The sequence below is a fragment of the Athene cunicularia genome (genome assembly GCF_003259725.1).
Source record: "Athene cunicularia isolate RWA chromosome 3 unlocalized genomic scaffold, athCun1 chr3_part1, whole genome shotgun sequence".
Classification (NCBI taxonomy): domain Eukaryota; kingdom Metazoa; phylum Chordata; class Aves; order Strigiformes; family Strigidae; genus Athene; species Athene cunicularia.
In genome coordinates this window covers 119705938-119726904 of record NW_020799097.1, presented here as the reverse complement: position 1 = coordinate 119726904, position 20967 = coordinate 119705938, and the positions used below count along the sequence as shown (strand labels likewise).

At 36.8% G+C, this 20967-nt stretch overlaps 1 protein-coding gene across 1 annotated transcript in view; it reads left to right on the top strand.

Moving 5' to 3' along the window:
• ESF1 (ESF1 nucleolar pre-rRNA processing protein homolog) overlaps positions 1 to 20522 on the top strand; it is a 31047-nt gene extending 10525 nt beyond the window's left edge. The window contains exons 8-13 of the mRNA XM_026845765.1: positions 4009 to 4170; positions 11312 to 11433; positions 12813 to 12903; positions 18102 to 18169; positions 19030 to 19176; positions 19758 to 20522. Coding sequence (XP_026701566.1) covers positions 4009 to 4170; positions 11312 to 11433; positions 12813 to 12903; positions 18102 to 18169; positions 19030 to 19176; positions 19758 to 20057 — 890 coding nt within the window. The 3' untranslated portion in view covers positions 20058 to 20522. The remainder of the gene's footprint in view (positions 1 to 4008; positions 4171 to 11311; positions 11434 to 12812; positions 12904 to 18101; positions 18170 to 19029; positions 19177 to 19757) is intronic.
• The last annotated feature ends 445 nt before the right edge of the window (positions 20523 to 20967 follow it).

Genomic DNA, 20967 nt, shown 5'->3' with positions numbered 1-20967 from the left:
TTAGTATTACTATTATACAACGGTTTTGTAATGTCAAGTATTTCAGTGACCTGGTATGTTGTGGTTTGTAGCACAAAATACCTCCTTTACATTGCTTCTGAATTTTCTGTTACTTTGACACGTTTGTTCCAGTTAGGAAGCATTTGTGTTGTGCACCAAATCCAGCCTGTAATTGCTATTTTGACCATAAGCACCAGTGACTTAGCGTCTGACATTTTAAATGATACTTCAAATGAAGCATTATGGTTTTTATGCCTAAGCTTTTGTTCTTTCAGTCTTTGCGAAAGCAACATCTTTTCTGCAGTTCTGCTTTGCACAGCCACCTAGAATACCTGAAGAGACTGTATGACAAAATACTTTTATCAGTGTATTTTTAATTACCTGTTCCTGATGGTATAATCATAGAATATCCTGAGTTGGAAGGGACTCACAAGGATCATCGAGTCCAAGTCCTGACTCCACACAGGGCAACTTAAAAGTTAAACCATACATCTCAGAGTTGTCCAAACACTTCTTGAACACCAACAGACTTGTAGGGAACTTATGTGGAGCCCAGTTTTCCACATTGAGTCTGAGGAGGGAGCACAGTCTCTTGGCTTCCAATACAAGACCATTTTACAAAGACAGTAGATCTTTTGCTTTGTGCCACTGCACCGATGCGGGAGATGAACAAATATAGAGAAAGAAAATGTAGTAGTTGGGAAGGAGGAGTTGCTGGTACATTTTAAAAAAATAATGCTGCTAATGTTATTTTTTGCATTTAATGTTAAATAAAATCAGCATTTATTAAATCTCTTTAGAATTTTGAAATCTATTTGGTGCATTAATTCTTGACTACATATATAAATTTAAATACATCTTTAATCTTTTATCACATGACAGTACAGTCCTCCTTGCTGTCTTAAAAATGAACAGTAGTCATATGTGATAATATCTGCTAGAATCATTACAGAAGGCTAAGCAGAAGAAGGTGACAGAAGTAGAACATGCAATTATTTAATATTGTCCCTGAGTGCAAGGGACATTTATAAAATGCACTAAACAGGCTTGGCTTCCACCCCTGATTCCTGTGTAGCTTTTTCGGATGCTCTCAGGCATTACTTCTGCTTTGACAGTAACAGGGATCTGACTTCAGAGTATTTCTGTTGGGGTAGTTTTGGCATATTGATAAAATATTTCCTAATGAAATAAGCTAGCAAGAGGAGTTACCAGTTTATGACTTAGCTAAACTTGTGTGGAATTTCATGGGACAGAATAGAAAAACCACAACCTGGTTATTTTCTTTCTACGAAGCATCAGGAGCTTCATACAACTGATGCAGGTGTTGGAGACTTTTCCAAAGCGTGTTTGCAGGAGCTTTGGTGTTGGGTTGGTTTGTTATTTAATAAAAACCAAAAGGTGCTCGGAAGGCTGGGAACAAGGGTCATCTCAACTTTTCTTCTGAAGACCTCATACAAACTGTTGGAGGTGTCCAGTAACTTAGAATTGAAGAAGATATCTGTGTGTGCTTTTGCAGGCCAGTGGGTCCCCATTAAGAAATGACTAGACAGGCCAACTCTGATCTTGGCTTACATCTGGCTGGCTTAAGTGTAGCTCTAGGAACATCCGTGCGCAGCCAGGTGCTTTAAGCCTGCAGAAAACCCTAGAAATTTCTTTATAGTTCTCTGTCTGTTTGAATTATCTTATTCAAGTATCTGTCTTCTTCCTGAAAAATATTTTACAAAAATATATCTATGGTGATACCCTTTGAATAAGCTTATTTTTATTACTTTAAATTCTAACTTTGTCCTCTTTGTATTATCATTTGGATGAACTAATGGGATTTGCACAACTTCTTGTTCAGAGTGTGCTGAGAATGTAGAAAAGTGGAGTTAAAACCCCACAGTGACAGTGTTTGTCATTGTTTTCTGACTCAAGCCTAAGGTCAATGCATTTAATTTTTATATCATGCTGTAATACAACACAATAACCTCTACCTCAGACTTACTTCTTGGATGCTGGAGCGTAGAACTTTTTATTTTTCATTCTGCGGTGTCTGTGTGCATTGTAGGGTTTTTTTTCATGTGTCTGTCTGAATTGAGTAACTACCCTGGGTGGAATTGAGACATGTAGTGCATTTTTATGGTATGGCCATCAGTGTCCAGATTAGTAGCTGAATTTTCTGGTGTGCCATTACATCATGAGGAGGAATTTTATCTTTCCATCTTTAAAAGAAATTCAGCTTTGCAGCAGACCTCTTCTCAAACGTTTTGTCTGCTATAATTTTTCAACTCTTTATTTTGTAAGGTTAAAACAACAGAAAAAGGAATGGTCTATTCAGCCATTGCAAAATCACCTTAAACTGAAAATATGATCGCTTCAAAACACTGTAATTACAAGAATGTGATCCCGGCTAACACAGCTGCCAATCAGCAATTTGGTATATTGAGCCTCTGCATTTGTTCATATTTGTGATGAATTATAGCTTTTAAAAACAAACCAGCCCTACAGACTATTGTATCAAAATGTTTCTGACCTGCCTCAAGATGTTAACTTTTGAAAATATTAAGAATATACTTGTATTTTATACTGTAAATTTCATCAGCTTTTGCCTTTTTTTCCTTCACAAGTTAAGCTTTTTTTCTCATAACTGTATTTTTCTTACAGTGCAGCTGTTAATGCACCAGAACATTTTGGGTTTTGTTTGTTTTGTTCAAAAAACCTTTGAACAGGCTATTGGCAGGAAGCATTACTGCCTTAATAACCATCAGAAAGTGGCTCCTCATGTTGTGCAATGCAGCGTGATACTTGAAAACTAGTGACAAGGTTATTTGAACTCTGAACAAACTTTGAGAATGTTCAGCTCATTTTCCTTTCTTGCAGCTGTTGTCAAGTTTTCTTTATTTGCTTACAGAATTAAAAGGTTCTTAAGGGGTTTTTCAAGGTGTTGTTGAACATTTGACAAAAGAAAACCACGTTTTAGCTAAATGATTAAGTATGACAATATGCATTGTCACTTAAATTTGTCCTAACAAAATTAGCAAAACCAAGTCATAAATACAAATCAGTAGCACTTCCTTATCCAGTTTCCATCCAATATAGCTTTAATTCTCATTTCACGTGATAGCAGGAAGAAGAAACAACAAAATGGCTTATTTTTCTTCTCTTCTTCAAAGCCAAATGCCTTTTGCTTGCTGTGTGAGCAGATGATTTCCTCTTAGCAGATCCCAGCTACTGAGGAGGAAAGTGGAAAAGCAGCTGCAGTTTACTGAACAGTAAAGATTTCTGCTTCCAGCTGCTTCTGGTGATGGGATATGGAAGAGAACAACAGTGTCACACCTAAATTTTAGCCAGTGACCAGAGGTCACTCTGTGTTACCTTGCAACTGCAATCTAGATAACAGTTACGCTCTCTGTGCTACTTGGTGCTGTAGGAAGCATGACTTTTCTGCCAAACCAGAGAGAAAGAAAAAAGGACCCTGCCACAGTTCAAGGAGCTGCTGCATCTTTAAAGCCTTAAAAGCCTGTTCTTTGACACATTTTCTTTTTAAAAAGCTTATTGTAATGGTGAGGGTTTTTTTTGGGGGGGGGGGAACCCTCTTTCCATCTTGCTTCATTTGTTAAAAGGCATTGAATAATTATCTTTGTTGCAGAATCTTGCAAGGTTTATTTACTAAAATATAGCACTCCAGGTTCAAAATGCTTCACAAAAGTGTGTTTTGAGATTTAGGCAATACTCTGCTGTAACAGCCTCTGAAACCAATAATGTTAAAATGGAGCAAAAGATGCTATGTCTGATCAGCAGTTTTTCCTTTGCTGGAAAAACTTCATTTTGTCTTTTCAGTTACTATTCTTATTTCATCTTAAGTATGGAAATGCTAAAACTGGTATTCTGTGGGAGAATAACAGATGAAAATATTTTAGATTTTGTTAGAAACAATGTATGTGCCTTAGGTGTGTTTCCTAAACATTAACTTTGGTTGATCACTTTCTTCAGGCTGTCTGTGATAGCTTTACTCTCTCATTCTAGGTGGTGATGTAGCTCATGAAATGGAAGATGACAAACGCAAGAAGAGCCAGAAAGATGATGAAGAGCAAATTTCCAAGTACAGAGAACTTTTGAAAAGTATCCAAGAAAAAGAGAAAAAACAGGAAGAAAAGGATATAGGAATGGAGATTAAATGGGTTCCAGGTAAGCTTTCTTCCTTTCTTTTACAGACTTGGAGGATATGCAGTATTGGCCTGCTGATAGGGATGAAAGGTGTCAGATTTATAGTAATAGAAACTGACCTTTTTTCCATAAATTGAAATCCAGATGCATTACAATCAGGGAAATAAATAGTATGACTGAACTCAGTTTCTCAACTATAAGATTCTCTTTGTAGCTTTTTTTTTTTTCCAGTTGTGCTTGCTTTTTAATTCATGACTATAGATTTTCTTGAAGAGAATTCATGTGTCTGCCATAGACACATACCTACACTTCTAAAATGAAAACCAGTATGGTTTGGAAGCATAGCATAAATTTAGATGAGAATGGTTTTAAAATTTTGTTTGCATAATGCTGAAGATTCAGAGTAACAGAGGGAGAAGGAGCCTGACCTTCCATTGAGACTGCTCTGTGGGAAAGAAAGTTACCAGGAAGAAATCCCAGCTACCAGGGATATTTATTTGTATTTAGTGACATCCAGATTTTCATCTGGAAATTAGAAGAGGTAACTTCACCATATAACATCCCAGCAGAACTCATCCTGAGATCTGAAAACCAATGTCTGGGCTTTTTTCCTTTGTGATGAAAAGACAGGCTGATTGTAAAAATTTCTGTATGGGTGTGTGCTGTCTCTGAGATGTAATGAGCAACTTTAACAACTCACTACATCTACAAGGGGAAGAGTTTTCACTGTGGCCTGTCCTCCTTGATCCTGGCTCAGAGCTCATTCTGACTGCCTGTGCCAGCCCTTGCACTTGTTAGATCTCTTTTGCAAGCTTAATTTTGTTTGCTGAAATGACAGAACTGCTCTGGAAAAGAAGAAAAAAATCTGGATCTTTTCCACTGAGCTAGCGAGTCAGGCAAATGGAAGCATCTGGTGAACCAAAGACTAGGCAAGTGTGACATTCTCTTTTTGGGGGCAGTGAGGGGCTGTATTGGCTCAGTAGGTTCGGGAGTGCAGGCTACGTAAGAACACAGCTGATCTGTTACTGTAAATACTGAGACGAGAGACGTACTAGAATCCAGCCCCTTCATCACTGATGTGATGTGTTAACTCCAGCTAGGAATGCATATTTCATTATATGGTTTACACTAATATTCTGGTAACTTCTGTTGAATATGAATACTCACTTTTTAAATCTTGTTCTGGTCTGTCCTGATGCACTGAAATTGATTGAACTGAAGGGAATAGTTTTATTCCTAGTTCTTCATAAGTTCTGTATTCGAAAATACACACTGGCATTAAAAATCGTTGTGGGTTTTCAGTCGTGCTAATATAATTCCAGTAATTCTTGGCATGAATTCTCCCAAAACTTCTTAGAGAAAGCGTGTTACCGTGCTCAACAGGACAAGTGCTTGGGAACACAGATGTATTGTCATGTTTTACTTCATCTGTCCACCGTGTGTCAGTATTTGCATTCTTGATGTTGCTCGCTGAGAACTAATTCGTTGTGCCACTGAGCATTCACGGCAAATGAGTTTTCAAACATAGATAGCTATTATAAGATTTTAACAAAGATTTGTTGTTGCTACCTTTCAGACTGAAGGTGAAAACTGCAGTTGAAACAGTTGCTGACAGGAATGTATTCTAGATTTATATAGGCCAGGCATTGTTTAAACAGTTAGAAAAGCCACCATTTTTTGTGTTGGTTTGGAAAACACGTTTGGGTTTTTTTGGTTTATTATACAGCCTGTCTTCCGAAGAATCTTTCAGATTTTATGAATGAAGTTCTGTAAATTAAAAAAATCAAAGCAATGTAATGTGGTGACAGAGGAATCTAGAGCAAACCATTCATTGAAGGAGATGGAAAACTGTTTTGAGAGTGACTAAAGGAAGCTCTCTTTAGTCTATCTTGCACAGGGAGAACCAGAACTCTTCTGGAAGGCTCTGCCTCTTAAAACTGTGCCTTGCGTGTTACAAGTAAATTATAATAACATCTAGGAACTGTAGTAAAGATGGATTCCAGTTCCTTAATACATGGGTTCCCTGTTTCTTTGCAACTGAACTTGACTTTAGAAAATTTATCCTGTATTGCATCTAGTTCAACCCTTTCCTTACTGCACCTTCTTGCAGAGCTCCTAGGACTTTTGCTATATCTTCATCTTTTTGAGAGAGGGATGGGGAAAAAACCCCAACCAACAAACCAAACTGAAAAAAATCCCTATCCTGATAAATATGACTGACTTTGTCTAGAGTCAGCGGGATGTCTGTGAGCTGGGTTGGATTTGTTTGTATAGTGATGGGTTGAAAGTGCATGCACAATGATGTTTACATTGGTAGTTTATAGTATTTGATGTCAGTTTAGCATCTATGATTTTGCAGTATATGTTAAGGTTTCCTCATTTCTTACCCTGAAAAAGTTACAGTATTATCAAGGAGCAGAGGTTCTGGAAATCATAGAAGTGTTCACGTGCCTTTAGCAAGACTAATTCACTTCCGTGAGATCAGTCAATACCACCACTAGCTATTAGCCCCTGCAACATGGTTTTGTCCAAAACAGAAGTTGTAAAAATGAAGATGAGTGTCTTAACTTCCCTTTCAAGTCTAATGTATGGGAACACTTCAGCTGTTACTCATTTCAGGCAGCATTTGGAGAGATCTTACACACCTGAAAGGGAGATTATTTCTTTAAATGATGTCTCTGTAAAGTTCATAGTAAACCCCAACTGTATGTTTTTACAGACTATATGGAGCACAAAAATGCTCATATGGAATATATATTTCAATCTATCCTGTTGCTTAAGCATGTCCTCTGACTGAAGCAGTCTTACCTCTTGCAGCATGAAGCAGTGTGCTCAGCTGCTCATGGGCTCAGCCCTGTAGTTCACAGAATCCTCTAGGTTGGAAAAGACCTTGAAGGTCATCTAGGCCAACCATTAGTTCTTCACACTTGACATCTGAGCTGCTAAACATGGTGGGTTTTCTTCACACAGTTATTACTATGTCAGGAAAACTGTCTTGAGTTAACATGTCTTATCTCTGGGTATGACAAATTCTAATGTTGCCAGAATATTTTTGTCTGCCATTCCTTTTAGCTATCTGCAACAAGGTGTTTCTTTTTTTCTGCTAAGACTTTACATCCAAGATTAACTTGCTCATTTACATCTCCTGAGAATAGAAAAGTATCTTCTTAGCTTCTAATAACTGTGACGATTGCATGCTGTTAAACTTCCAAAAGTTTTCAAAACTAAGTATTTAGAGGAGTAAAAACTCTGGCCTCTGCCCACCCTCCCTCACTCTCCCACCAGTGTGAGAAGCAGTATACTTAGGTTTCTTCCAGTTAGTATTTATCACACTTTCAGTCCTTTAGCTCAGGTATGATTTAGTTGTACACTAATATAGATGATCTTTTCCCCCTCTTTTCTTGGCCCTTATTTATGAAGATTAAACTAGTGTGATTCATTTATTCTAAAAAAACATTGATATCAATAAGGGTATAAATTAGCCTTTTCTATGGCCAGTTAATAATTCTACCTAAAGCAGACAATTTCTTTCCCCTTCTGCAATCAAAAGCCTTTTGACCACTTAAATACACTCTTATTCTCGGGAAGTGGTCTGGACAGTAGTTTCTAAGCTGTTCTAATCTGTGGAGAAACTCTAATGCCTTTCATGAGACTGCCAAATACCACAAGAAAGGGCTGTATTTTCCTCCAAGTCCTTCTGTGCCAGATGGATCAAATGATTCCATTTTCCAGGCAAATAAATCAGAAATCTTGTAACCTCCTTTGAGCTGTTAGGTCTCTTTTTTTTCTGGAGATGTGACATATATTTTTTTAATCCAGTATTTACTGTCTTCAGAGACAATCTGTAAGGTTGCTACCTGACCAGTAATTTTTTACGACAAAAGTACTGCAAAATAATATCCAAACTAATAGTGGTTCACTTTCTGGGGAGCTGATGACTCTGCTTTGGAGATGAAGCAGTATACAGTTGGAAATAACTAAATATTTGTTCTTGTTGTATGAGAGGGTTTCTTAGTGGCATGATTTTAGTGAACCTATGTAATATCCTTCCTTTATCGTGGCCCTGCATTTGTTTGCTGGTTTAGTACCCAATTTTTGTGGTTGTAACAGTTTGCCACTTACTGTAAATTCTGGCTTCTTTCCAAGGTAGTAGAAGGATGGTTTATCTTTTTTCTGGTTTTCTGCTGCACTTTTTCCTTCCTATGGGTCATGGTTTAATATGATTTTAGATGTTGTCCACACTTCATGTTTCAGACATGTTGTAACCAGCTCTCCAGCTTTTGAATTATTTTTGGAGTGTCGACAAGCACAGGAACAGGAATTGATGTTTGCAGTTTTTCAGAAAAACGTTCTGCCTGCTTTTCTGAGGGTGGGTAGAATTGTCCATGAAAGCTGCCCATTTTTTCCATTATGAACTCTATTTTCAGTTCCTGGTTACTGAGAGCTGGAAGAAATGATGAGGAACAAGGACTGGCCAACTGAGAAACTTAGGAGTTGGGAGAAAGAATGGGATCTAGTTACTAGGACATCTGGAGAGGTCCGAGTGTGATTTCTGAGCAGTAAAACTGGTATGAGGGGCGGGAGAGTAGGATTTGATTTAGGTGAGGGCTGGACTGGGATGGTAAGAAGAAGATGCTGAAGAGAGACAATTAGAACAAGTAGAATTGGGTAAGAGATGGCAAGTATCAGGCTTGGAGGGGGAAACAGAAACATGATTCCTGCATGTTCCCAAGATCTATCAGTCATGTCATAAAAGAAGATGTTAACTCCAGGATATCTACCTCCTTTGTTACAGAAGTTAAAAATAAAAAAATATAGTGAATGAAGCAAGGAATTGCAGGTAGGAGAAAAATACTTCATTGCTCAGGCTGTTACCTTCTGCCAGAGAAGTGGATTCTGTCTTTCTGCCACTGAATTCTGTTCCAGTGTGTTGCAAGGCAAGTCAGTTTATCTCTTTACATCATGAAGTTTTGTTTTTGCAAGTGCCTGTCTTGTGAAGAAGGGGCTGAAAGTGTAAATACTGCATCTGAGGTCAGCAGTTGGCTTCATAATATGCAAGTGCTGTGTGATGTAAAGGCTTTTGAAAAAGCATTCCTGAAATATGTAGAATTTTTCACTGCAAAATTAAGATTGCTTTTAAATTCAGTGCTTATTCTAGATTTCAATTTTCTAGATGTCAGATGGGGACACTGGTTATTTAATGGATTCTTTCTTAAAGCGATGTTCTTGCAGCATTGCATACTGTAAAGATACATATTGGAGAAAACTCCATTCTGTTTCAGGGTTCAGATATGTTCAGTAATTTTGTTATAGGTTATTTATTATGTTCTGTAACTTAGCTATGCATTGAACAGTAACACAGAATTCTGAGTAGCTACATGTTCATGATCTATAGATGAAACAGTTAAGATCCTTTAGAAAACATAAAATATGATCATGTGATGAGAAACAATCAGCATGCCTGTTAGAAAGGCTAAATTAAAGATTAGGACATACTTGTGTATGCAGCGTCAGGTGCTAGGCACGGAAAAAGTGGCAGTCTGTGCTAAATAATGGAATTTCATGTAAACCTAATTAACACATCCAAGCTTGCTGTTGGATCCCGTTATGCTAGAATTATTTAGAGCCAGATATGTTGCACTTCTATGGAGTTTACTTTTCTAGGACCCTCGGAAAACTGTTGTACTCTGAAAGTAAGGAGGAAACAACAAAGTATGTAGCCATCTTTCCCAACTGCTGACAGGAAGCACGAACTTGAGGGCTTCTCTTACACCGTACCTGTAAGAAAAGGATGTGGAAGAGATGCAGATCTGAGTTAATGGTCTAATAGTTACAGCTCCTCACCAAATCTTGTGAGAGAATGGTACTCCTTGCCTTCAATCTTTCAGGTCACGTAGCTGCTAAATATGAAAATTACTTTTGGTAACTTGGTGTGGCTAACCAAGTAAGAGGATGGATTATTTCTCTTGCTGTTGCTTTTTTTGATCTTGAGTTATTGCAATATGAACCGGTAATCAGTGATAACAGAAAGCATTCTTTCAATTTTTAATCTTTTTTTCTTTGAGAGGCTGATAAGTTTCAAGCAGTCTCTGCCCTTAATCACTGCTTCTTGTTAGCTTATTTTTTTAAAACAGTATTTGTTATTTACCTTAAGCATTGAGTCTGAATCTAGGTTTACTGTCACACCAGGTGTGTACTGGTTTTTAATTTTGGATAGTTCGTTGTTAAAGCACACTGGTACTAAGTAGCTTTAAAAGGTTAGATGACTTGAAAATAATTAGTCTAGTTTAACTTAATGCGTATCATGTTACAACATTAGTATATAATTAAATTATCTGAGTTTTTATTTATGTTTTTCTGTGCTTTCTAGCTACGGATTTATTTTTACTTTCAATTGATCCAAATAATAGCTTGTTGTTCTCTTTTACAATGATGGATGAAAAATACACTGGTCATCAGAGATACTGCAGAATTGTCATAGTATTATCACAGAGGCAGAGTTTCAGCAATGGAGATGCTATATATAGCACCTTTATCATGTGAGCAAGGCATACTGATAGAGTAACAACCAGCTAATAGCTGTGTGTGAAATGGAGACCACCAGCTGTATAGAGGTTCAAGCCAGCTGTGACACGACCCTATATTCTGATCATGATTTAACATTTCAGAATCATTGTCAAGTCACTTTATCTTTTGTACTTTGCTTTGCCGTGCACAAGAAATGGGAATGACTTGACTGTATTTGAAGTGGGTTTGTGAATCTTAACTAATTATAGTAAGGTGTGTTAAAGGTAAGGGCTGCTTCTTTTTATGGTGTTACTCTCATCCTTAAAAGTGGCATCTGTAGACTGCACAGGCTAATGTCTGGAGAGGAGACCTTTCTGAGGAATAGTGAGACTGTTGGGAATCAGATATCACATAAGCAAGCTCTTCTTCTGACTTGTACAATTGATTACTGAAGGAATGTTTTCTTTGGAAAAACACATCCTGTAAAGTGATCTTATTTATAAAGCTGTCATTTTAAGCAATATTTATGTTGTTTTCACAGATTTGTTGAAGAAAAACTGGATTATTCTTTTACAAAAGAGGAAACAGTTGCTTTTTTTTTTTTTTTTTAAATCAGATTCATCTCATTTTGTTAACTTACTATTTTTTGATCTAGGCCTCAAAGAAACTGCTGAAGAAATGGTCAAAAACAGGTTGGAAGGAAAGGACAACCTAACTCCATGGCAAAAATATCTAGAGAAGAAGAAAGAAAAAAGAATTCTTAAAAAAAAGAGGAAGGTAATGTTTGCATTGGCTGCTTGGGTCAGGAGTTGTTGTTTGTTTGTTTTCTTAATTTACTGTGATTGTTTGTTTTGGATAAAATGAATAAAAACCCTGTATCGTTTCCAGTAATATTTTAAGGTTAGAATGTGCCGTGAACACTTGTGGAAAGACCGAAAGTGCCTCATCAGATTTACAGAGCAAAAAGATGTTCAGGATACTACTGATCATACATACGCTTAAAGAAAATTTCATTTTATCTACTTATGTTGCTTTAAAGACTAATGAGTCATAATAACAGTTGGGTTATATTTTACCTTTTTGAATGCATTAGGAGGGGTCTTTTTGCTACTGTGCACATATCAGTTCAAAGTTGTTATGATAATGATGATTGTAGTTTTTGAAATTTTTGGCCTAAAATAATACAGGCTTGTTGCCCAAAGCTGTAACAGCAAAGAATTAATAGCCATGAAGAACTATTCAAATTCTAAATTACAAGAGCAAATTTGGTAAACAGTTCCATGTATTAATAACAAAATGGCCCTATAGTAATGTGAAAATTGCTGTTGCTTCATCTTTCCACATGCAGAAAGTAATTGTGAAGTAACTGATTCCTGCGGCAGTGATGTGCAGGAATAGGCAGATAAATGAAATGTCTGTGCATATGCTAGGAAAAAAAGCATGTGGTGTACAGAATATAGCTTCCCTAAGTTATTAAATTACTCTGAATAAAATTCATGTTGCAGGTTAGTATTTTTAAGAGTAATCTCTACAGCTTGAGTTATGTTGTGCATTCCAGTTAGTTTTAACTGGCATTTCATTAGTAAATTCTGAAACCTTTAAGAAAATGAGTGCTCTGAAGAGAGTAAGTAGCACTGTTAGGTAGCAGAGCAGCTTTTGCTAGCATAATAGTCTTGTTCAGTCTGATAAATTACATCAAGGGGCAAGGTGTGTGACACAATACTTCCAGCAGTCAAGTTTTTTCTTTTAAATCCAAATTTAGTCTTTTGAATTTCAGAGCACAAAAGGAAGCTTATTGCTCAAGTTTTTCCCCCAAGTAGAGTTTTTGTGGAACATGAAGTAAGGACATAACAATGCTGTGATCCAGTAATTTGTTGGTATGGTTAGCTAATGCATCACAGTTTGTGGTTATATCTAATAAAGATCCTTGGAATATATAAATAGCCCTTCTTTGGGTACACAAAAAGCTTTCAATCAGTGAAACAGATTTTAAATTGTTGATTTGTCTTGACTAGCAATTTTCAGTGTATTCTAGTTTTATGATGTTCAGCATACAGTAATTCAGCTTTTGTCTTCATAGTTACTAACAGAAGGAACATCTAATCCTAGTGAAGCTTCAGTAGTTTGTGCTAAATTATGTTTGTGCTTTGTTACAGGCTGCTGCTGAGAGAGAACAGAGCGAAGACGAACTTCCATCTGATGTTGATCTCAATGACCCGTATTTTGCTGAAGAACTTGAGAAGACAGGTGGGTCAAGGAAGGTGACTTCTGGAATAAATCTCCCCTTTCTTTACATAATGAGCCTGAGAAGCAAAGTCAGGCTAGAGTAAATGCAGAGATAGCATGTTTAGAATGAATAAAGTAGGTGTCATTTGCCTAAAATTGCAGGTTCTGTTCTTGTAAAATGATGCATGTTGTGACATATGGAATGGTAGGGAACACTGTTCTCTTAGTTTTCATCAGAGACCATTATTTAGCCAATTTCAGTGGATGGCTGTTAGAGACAAGCTGACCATCTGCTCCCCTAATATTCCAGAGAAAAGAACTTCATTGCATTCGAAGCCTTTTTCCCTTTACATAGGAGGAGCCAGATACATGTGGGTCTCTGGTCTGGATCAATTATGTAAATGTCAAATGCTTTTGCATACTAAAGAGTCTTTGAGAACTCCGTTTTCTTTTTTCATAGTCTGATAAACGTTTTTACGAGTGTAGTCTGGCTGCCTAGAAACCCACTTAGTGAAATGTAGTATTTTAGGAGATAATTTGTCCAGTTCAGATTTTTAGGATACCTTTTTTACAAGCTTTTTATTCTGATATTTAAGTTAGCTTTTGCCGTGGTAACAACTAAATTATTTTGAGTATGATTTTGCTGGTTAAAATTTTAAGGTAGGGGTAATCAGTAATGAGTTCCTGGCTTTCCATGCTCTTGGGAGCCAAAACATAAGGGTGGCTAATGCTATTATATATTACAAGACAACAAAAATACAGGGCGGGGAGGGGGGGGAAAGTAGTAAGAAAACAAACAAAAAGAAAGTAGCAACAGATTTACAGATCTCACCAGCCTGTTGCTTTGGTTGGGTTTTTTTGAGTATGGCAGTGCAGATCCAAGTTCCATTTAGAAAGAGTAAATCACTTTCAGTTTATACCAGCCAGCAATAGTCTTCTGTCCTGATTGTTTGAAGTTTATATTAGGAGAAAGTAAGACACAAAGAAGTCCAGGTTTTGTTTTTTCATTAATGTGCTTATGTATGTGTCTTAACAGTCTGAAGTACAGAACAATAGGGTGAGTAGTCTCCATGTTTTATAGAAAATACCACTGTTTAAGGTGTCATACAATGCTGTTTTCTGCTATGCTTTGGTTATTTCAGGACTCATTGTAAAGATGTCATTCCTTCCACCAATTTTAAAAAAAATTTTTTTTTTTAACTAGGAAGATTATGTAGGTACCCTCATACTGATGTTTGATGTCTCAGTGTTCTATATTAAATCTCTGAAAAACTGTTTTTTCCTGAATTAAGCAAGAAATTCTTTGTGTCATTGAGGGGCTCAGCAGAGAACAATCACATCTGCAGATTTTTAAACCTTCTTGTTCATAATACAGAGGACTGGCTTTTCGTGTATGTGGAGTCTTTTGGGATAGTAAAATAGACGTAAAGGTTAAGAAAGTGGAATTATTGCCTGTAAGATTACTGATAAGCTACTAAGAAAGAGGAGGAAAACAGAACGTGGCTAGCACTGGAGAAGTTTTAAAGGGAGAGTATAGTGGTTGGCTGAAAGCCCGTTGACATTTTAATGATGATTACACAGCATAACTTCGTCTGGCTTTCACCAAGTTTACCCAGAACAGCCTCTGTCTCATAGCTGGGGTTGCTTTTAAGCACAGCTAGCTTATTCAGTTGGGGAAAATGGGTTACAGTCTTGTTTGAACTAGGCTGTACCTCTGCCAACGTTGTATTTAGGGTACAGGCAGCAATAACTGGAATGATCATAATTTTTCATAAGCCTTCCACAATTCCCCTGAAAGACTGAGATTTCTCCCTTAAAACGACTGTCAGATGATCTTAGATTATGCTGAAAAAACTTTTGACAGGATATGTTTGCAGACTCAGGTGGACCCGTGCAGAAACTGTGAGGATGCAGTAGTGCTGTTAGGGTTTTGCAGTGGTATATTTGCTCCCATGCTGGTTTCACTTGTTGACAGTAACCTGTATTGGTCATGTATACGTTAGTTTTTGACAAGCTGAGGTACTTGAAGGGAAGCAAGAGTGTAAGGAGCTGTTAGGCAAAGGGCCTAACAAATTTGAATACTGTGAAAGGAAAACTGGAAATTCTAAGAAGTCTACTTGCACGTATATTCATCAGGTTTGTCTTTGTTCCTGAAAACGGTTTGTAAAGCAGGCAGTGATTCTTACACTGTGGAGGCTTCATCTTGGGAGAGGCAAGGTAGAGCAAATTCTTTGTGCCTTCTGTGCCCAAAGAGTGTCTGTGCAGGGTGCAAGTGTGTGCAAATTAGCGCTCCAGAAATTCACGACAGTGCTTGTTTTTGCGCAGTTTTCATAGGTGTGTAATCTCTATGTGGCTTTTCAATAGTACCATGGGCTAAAATGTAAAATGCTATGTATCTGTCAGGCTTGATGTTGCATTTCAGAACTTCATTCTAGTTTGATATTGTCAAGAAAAAAATAATTTCTCCCTTTCATTTTACATTGAGGCACGTATTGTTTAAAAAAAAAATGTCATAAAACTTTCATTTGGCTTGGCAGTTTAAGTCTCACTGCATCCGTTTCTGTGAGGTCTCCGAAAAGGTTCATGTAAGACAGAATGACTTATGTAGCTTAAACTGTTGAAAGATGAATAGCTGAATAGGATAATTGCTTATTAACATGAAAGCAATGTCCTGCTGGCTTTTGAAGATCACTGAATAGTGTCAGAATGCTTAGACTATTAAACATATTTTTTGTTGATCCTCCTTTGAGGAAAAGAGCTACATGTCTTTACACATTATTGTAACTCCTGTAGGTTCCAAACCATTTGATGCCTTCTCATGATCTAATATATATATATATATATCTAATATGTGTAGAAATTGATGGCTTTTTAATGCTGGAAGGTAGCAGTATGACTGAGGGGACGTAAGAGGCTAACAGCAAAGTCTGAGGATAGTTGTAGAACCTGTACTTGGAAGGTAAAGGTCTTAGCTGGATTATGGATTCATGTACTGTGTGTCTTTGCAAGGCTTTTGAGACTGACTTTCAAGCTCCTGAGTAAGATAAGAGCCTTGTGAGAGGAGTTTTTGATCTGGGGTCAATCTCTGTATTGGAAGTCTCGGAATGCTGATTAGCTTTTACTGTTAGCACTGGGAAGTTGATGTACGAAATGAATGTTGCAAACTGAATTCTTGAGCGGAGAAAGAGCCGAATGGCAACTTGAGGGGGAGCTGCAGCAGAGACTAGAAGCTTTTCTCACTGGCTGGTGGCAGCTATCATTGAAGACAAGTATCTGCTGCTGTAGGGTGGGACACATCTGATTAGAAGATGGCAGTGGGTCAGTGGGGATTAGGTGCTAGGAAAAATCTGAGATTTTGCAAGCGGTGTGGGAAAGACTCTTACTATAGGTTTTACATTCGTAAGTGTGCAAAATGGGGGGCAGGAGACTTCCAGAACATATATGGGAAGAGGGACTGTGTCAGGAGTATGTTAAAAAGACAGAAAATGGTGCATTTGTGAATTCTGAAACCAAACTGTTTTCAGGATGATACAAAATTTTTAGTGCTAAGAGTGATTTTAGGTCCCAAGCTGGTTTTATTAGCAGCATAGTAAGAAAGTAAGTTTGGGGTACGTTTTTATTTATTTATTTTCATGGAAAAGAGCTCAGTTTGATACTAGCTGTTGATTCGCCCCCATCTTCAGCAACAGAAATCTTGGAAGGCCTAAAGATAAGCTGTCTTCACTTCAGTGATTCTACATATAGTGAAAGGTAAGGGAAGATGACTTGAGGGGCCTTTCCTTGGGGAATGTGCGGAAAGACTAGGAGATTCACTGATTTAACTTCTAGAATAATTGTCTCCAATTTGTCATGTCTCTGTTTCCTTTTCTGTAGTTTAGCCAGTTCTGGGAAAATACAAAAGATTTTGTAGTTGTTGAAGTCTTACAGAAGACATTTATTTCTCCCTTCTACACATTAACATAAATTATATAGTTTAGATAACAATGTTATATCTGAATCTGATTTTTCTGCACGTTTTCTGGAACTACTAAATCAACAGTTTAGTTCTTGAGCCAATGACTTTGAGCATCTGGATAGTTTAGGTTTTGATGGTGGTGGTTTGTTTCTTCTAGAACTCCGTTTCCAGCTTGGAATACATTTAGAAATAATCAAGAGAATAGTCAAGGGAGAAAAAAATGTTCTTCAAGAAATGTGTTCTGTTCCAGAGTATACTTTGTGATATAACTTGACATTTTTCTGGCATGTTTGTATTTCTAGTCTGACTACAAGTATGGCTCAACAAAATGGAGCCAAATATCTTCCTTAAGAGCACCCCCAGTGGACTGTAATAAATTGCCTGGGAATGTAATTCCAAGCTCAAAGGTCAGAGTATGTGGTTCAGGTCAGGAAACCTTCTGCTTTTCCTGTTTCTTCTTGATCAAGGTCTACACATTCCAAAGAGAATAATTTGATTTTGTAGGATGTATACACAGGTCTATTTTCATTAAAAGTTATGTTTGACTGATGATTTATGCTGTTACTATTCATTATGTCTCTTTAATCAGCACTGCGTATCTAAAGTAAATTCTAAGAGAGTAAGAGAGCTTCATCAGAAGAATATTCAGTCTGAACAGTCAGTCATGTTTTCATTCCTGTGATTCTGTTCAGGACTTTTTTGCAAGGGTTTTTTGTGCTAGCATGACTAATGTGACATGAAATTTTAAAAATTGGGTTTTGTTTTGTGGGGAGTTTTTTACGGCTGAAAATTCAGCTGGGAGACTTGTATTCTGGGTGCAGAGATGCACATTTACTATATGTTATGAAGTTTTTACTACATTGTCTACATCAGTCGAGTGAATGAACAATTTGAGAACTGCAGGACACTTCAGTTACATTTACGAGTACACAAGCTGATTTCTCTTAAAATGCCCTGGGAGTGGAGTAATATACGTTTGCCTGCACTGTTATGATACTTCCTTCTACTACTCTGTGAAAATTTTTTTCTTTTTTGTTGACATGTTTATGCCATTTGAATATTGCTGCCTTCTTAAATTGAACAAATATTCAGTGGATTTTTGTTACTTTAAGTCTAGCTGTTTTTTCTTAACTTTTCAGCCTTTTTCCACATCTGCGATTTCAGTATTTTTTACAAGAAAATGAGATGCACTTAGAGCTTCTATTCATAGGTAAATGATGCATAAGCCTGAATAAATGTGTTCGTGTCCTATATTTGCATTTAGGCTTAAAGAATAAACCAGAATCGATTGAAAATACCTCCGAAGATGAAGATGAAGTAGAAAAACAGAAGGTAAAGTGGTTTAACATGTTAAAAATTGCAGATGTTGCATTGTCTGAATTCTGCAAATATTCCTGTTACGTGTTTGTGGGTGAAATCACTGAATTCGATAGGACAGCAACAGAATAAAACTGTATAATTTCAATAGTGAGAGCTTTGGGAACAGAAACTACCCAGGAAGAATGGGAGATTGATCCGTGCCTTGAAGTTTTCAGATTATGCCAGGATATCTTTGTGGAAGATGGTAGTTGAACACAGCTTAACAGTTAGGGAACACTGGAAGGTGAGGGCACAGAAGCCATACTGGTTGATAGTCCCTCTAGCTTTAGAGCTCTCCCAGTATGTTTGTGTGTTGGGCGGTGCTGAACGTTTGCTTTTCACATTAGCATTGTATGAAATATTTGCGTGTTCAAACCTTGTCCTGTAGACTTTTAACCTTGAAGATCGAATTGTTTGCTATTGCATGTTTGCTTTTCATTCTTTCTCAGAATAAGTTAAATGAATTTAATTCATATATGTTATTTTTTTATTTTGCTATATAAATATGAAGATAAAATTGTAGCCGTTGGTGATTTCTACGTTATGATGTACAATTTTCAGATCAGATTATGAGTACATTTGGAAGTTAAATGTGGGTATTTGCATTTTTGCATTTATTTTACATCTAATAAAAAGGAAGTAAACTATTGCATTTAATAACACCTCAAAGCATTAGAAGAATGTTGTTATGGATGAAATAACACTGCCCTGACAATCCTATTTCAACTCCTTTATGTATGTGTAGACTCATACATACTTTGTTCATGAGATGCTACATTTTTCATACAAAACTTGATTTCATTGTGTTCATGGACCTTCTTATTTTCTAACAGGCTGAAATGGCCCTACTTATGATGGATGATGAGGATGACACCAGAAAACATTTTAATTACAAAAAGATTGTAGAACAGCAGAATTTGAGCAAGAAGAAGAAGAAACTTTTAATGAAGAAGAAGGAATTACTAGAAGATGACTTCCAGGTAATGGTGTACTCTTGATTTTGAGGCTCAGCTCGAACCTTTGTTAATATCAATTATTTTCAGGACAAATTTGGTGGTTTCATATCCTTCTGCTCCCTTACTCTTTCTGAAGGAGAACTAGTTCTACCTTTTTAGGGAGTTAATAGTCTGTTCTCAAAAAGCAAGAAATATTCTGATACAGTGTTGAAGGGAGCAGACTCAAACTCTGTGTGAGCTAACAAGACACTATTTATGCAAGGCTTTGTACAGCTCATTGCCCGAAATACCCATCAGTATGTTTGTTCTGATTGTTATCCATGCTGCTTTATTTCTGGTCAGTTCTAAACAACAAAACCTTTCCTTGGTCTGCCGATAGCAGCATGCACAGGATTTGTACAGGCATTCACTTGTCTGTTTTACCAGTAGTATCTTCTGGCTCTCTACTTCCCACTCACTGGGATTTTTTGACTGGAGCAGTTCCAGGAATGGGGAACAATCTCATGAGCTATGACTCCTTAAGCACCTCATATTTTATTGTGTGTAAAAACTTTGCTATTGTGGGTAAAAGTTATCTAAAAGAAATACTCCCTTTCTGCCTTCAGGTAAATGTTGCTGATACAAGATTCCAAGCCATGTTTACTTCTCCCCTGTTTAATTTGGATCCTTCAGATCCAAATTTCAAGAAGACAAAAGCAGTAGAAAAGATCTTGGAAGAGAAAGCTCGCCGAAGGGAAGAAAAGGAGCAAGATCTTAAGGAGGCAAGCAAGGGGCAAGAGAAGAAGATGGCAAAGAAAGGAGAGGTTGCTAAAAAAGCCATAGATCCTGCCTTATCAATGCTAATAAAATCTGTCAAAAATAAAACCGAAGAGTTTCAGGCAAGGAAAAAGCAGAAAATCAAATAATTGAACTTTGGTTTTATTCAGACTTTACTTTAGTCTCAGCTCTTCTAACGGGCAACATCTGTTGAAGTTACTACAGTCTGCTCTGATTCGTATCCACCTAAAATTCTCTGAAAAGTCACTTAATTATGGTGGTGAGTTTTGAAGTAACTAAGACTAATATTTTTCTGCCACAACAAATAACTGTTTTGTACTATTATTGAAAAATTACACCTTGAAAAACATGTAAGTAAGGAATCGATGGTTTTGGGGTGGTTTTTGTATCATGCCATCTTTTAAAGACAATAGAAGTGCTGAAGATGGCTACAAAAAAATAGTCATAATTATGGTTATATTTATGAATAAAAAAGACACTTCTGCAGAGGTTTATTGCTGAGACTGTTCTTAATGTTTTTAATTCCACAGAAGTCTGTAAAATTTATCTCTGGATAAGGAAGGTAGTAATATAACTAAAAATGGAAGAAATTTTGTATACAGATTTTTTTTGTATATTTTTAAAAGATTACATATATGTTTCATTAGTTTCTCCTTGAAATACTTGAGGACTTCCTGGATAACAGAACTGATTAACAGAAATACAGCCATTTAAAAGTGTTTCATTAATATATATTGGAAATAAATGTTTTAAATTGGCCTCAAGGAATTTTGGGTATGTAGCTGTTTTTTCTTCTCCTGCGCCTAAATGAAATCATGTCAGTATTGAACTTTTTGCTATTAGTATTGCATTCCCATTAATATAGATACGCTTATACAAAGTCTTTCAACAGTGCGTTAAAAAAAGAAAGAAAAAAAAGTCAAAGGAGATATAGATGAAACAATTTTAGAATCCCTGTTGTTTGACCATGTTAGTATTAGTGTTGGTGGTGAAGGTATCAATGGTGCAGGGAAAACACAGTAGTAGAAAATGATCTTT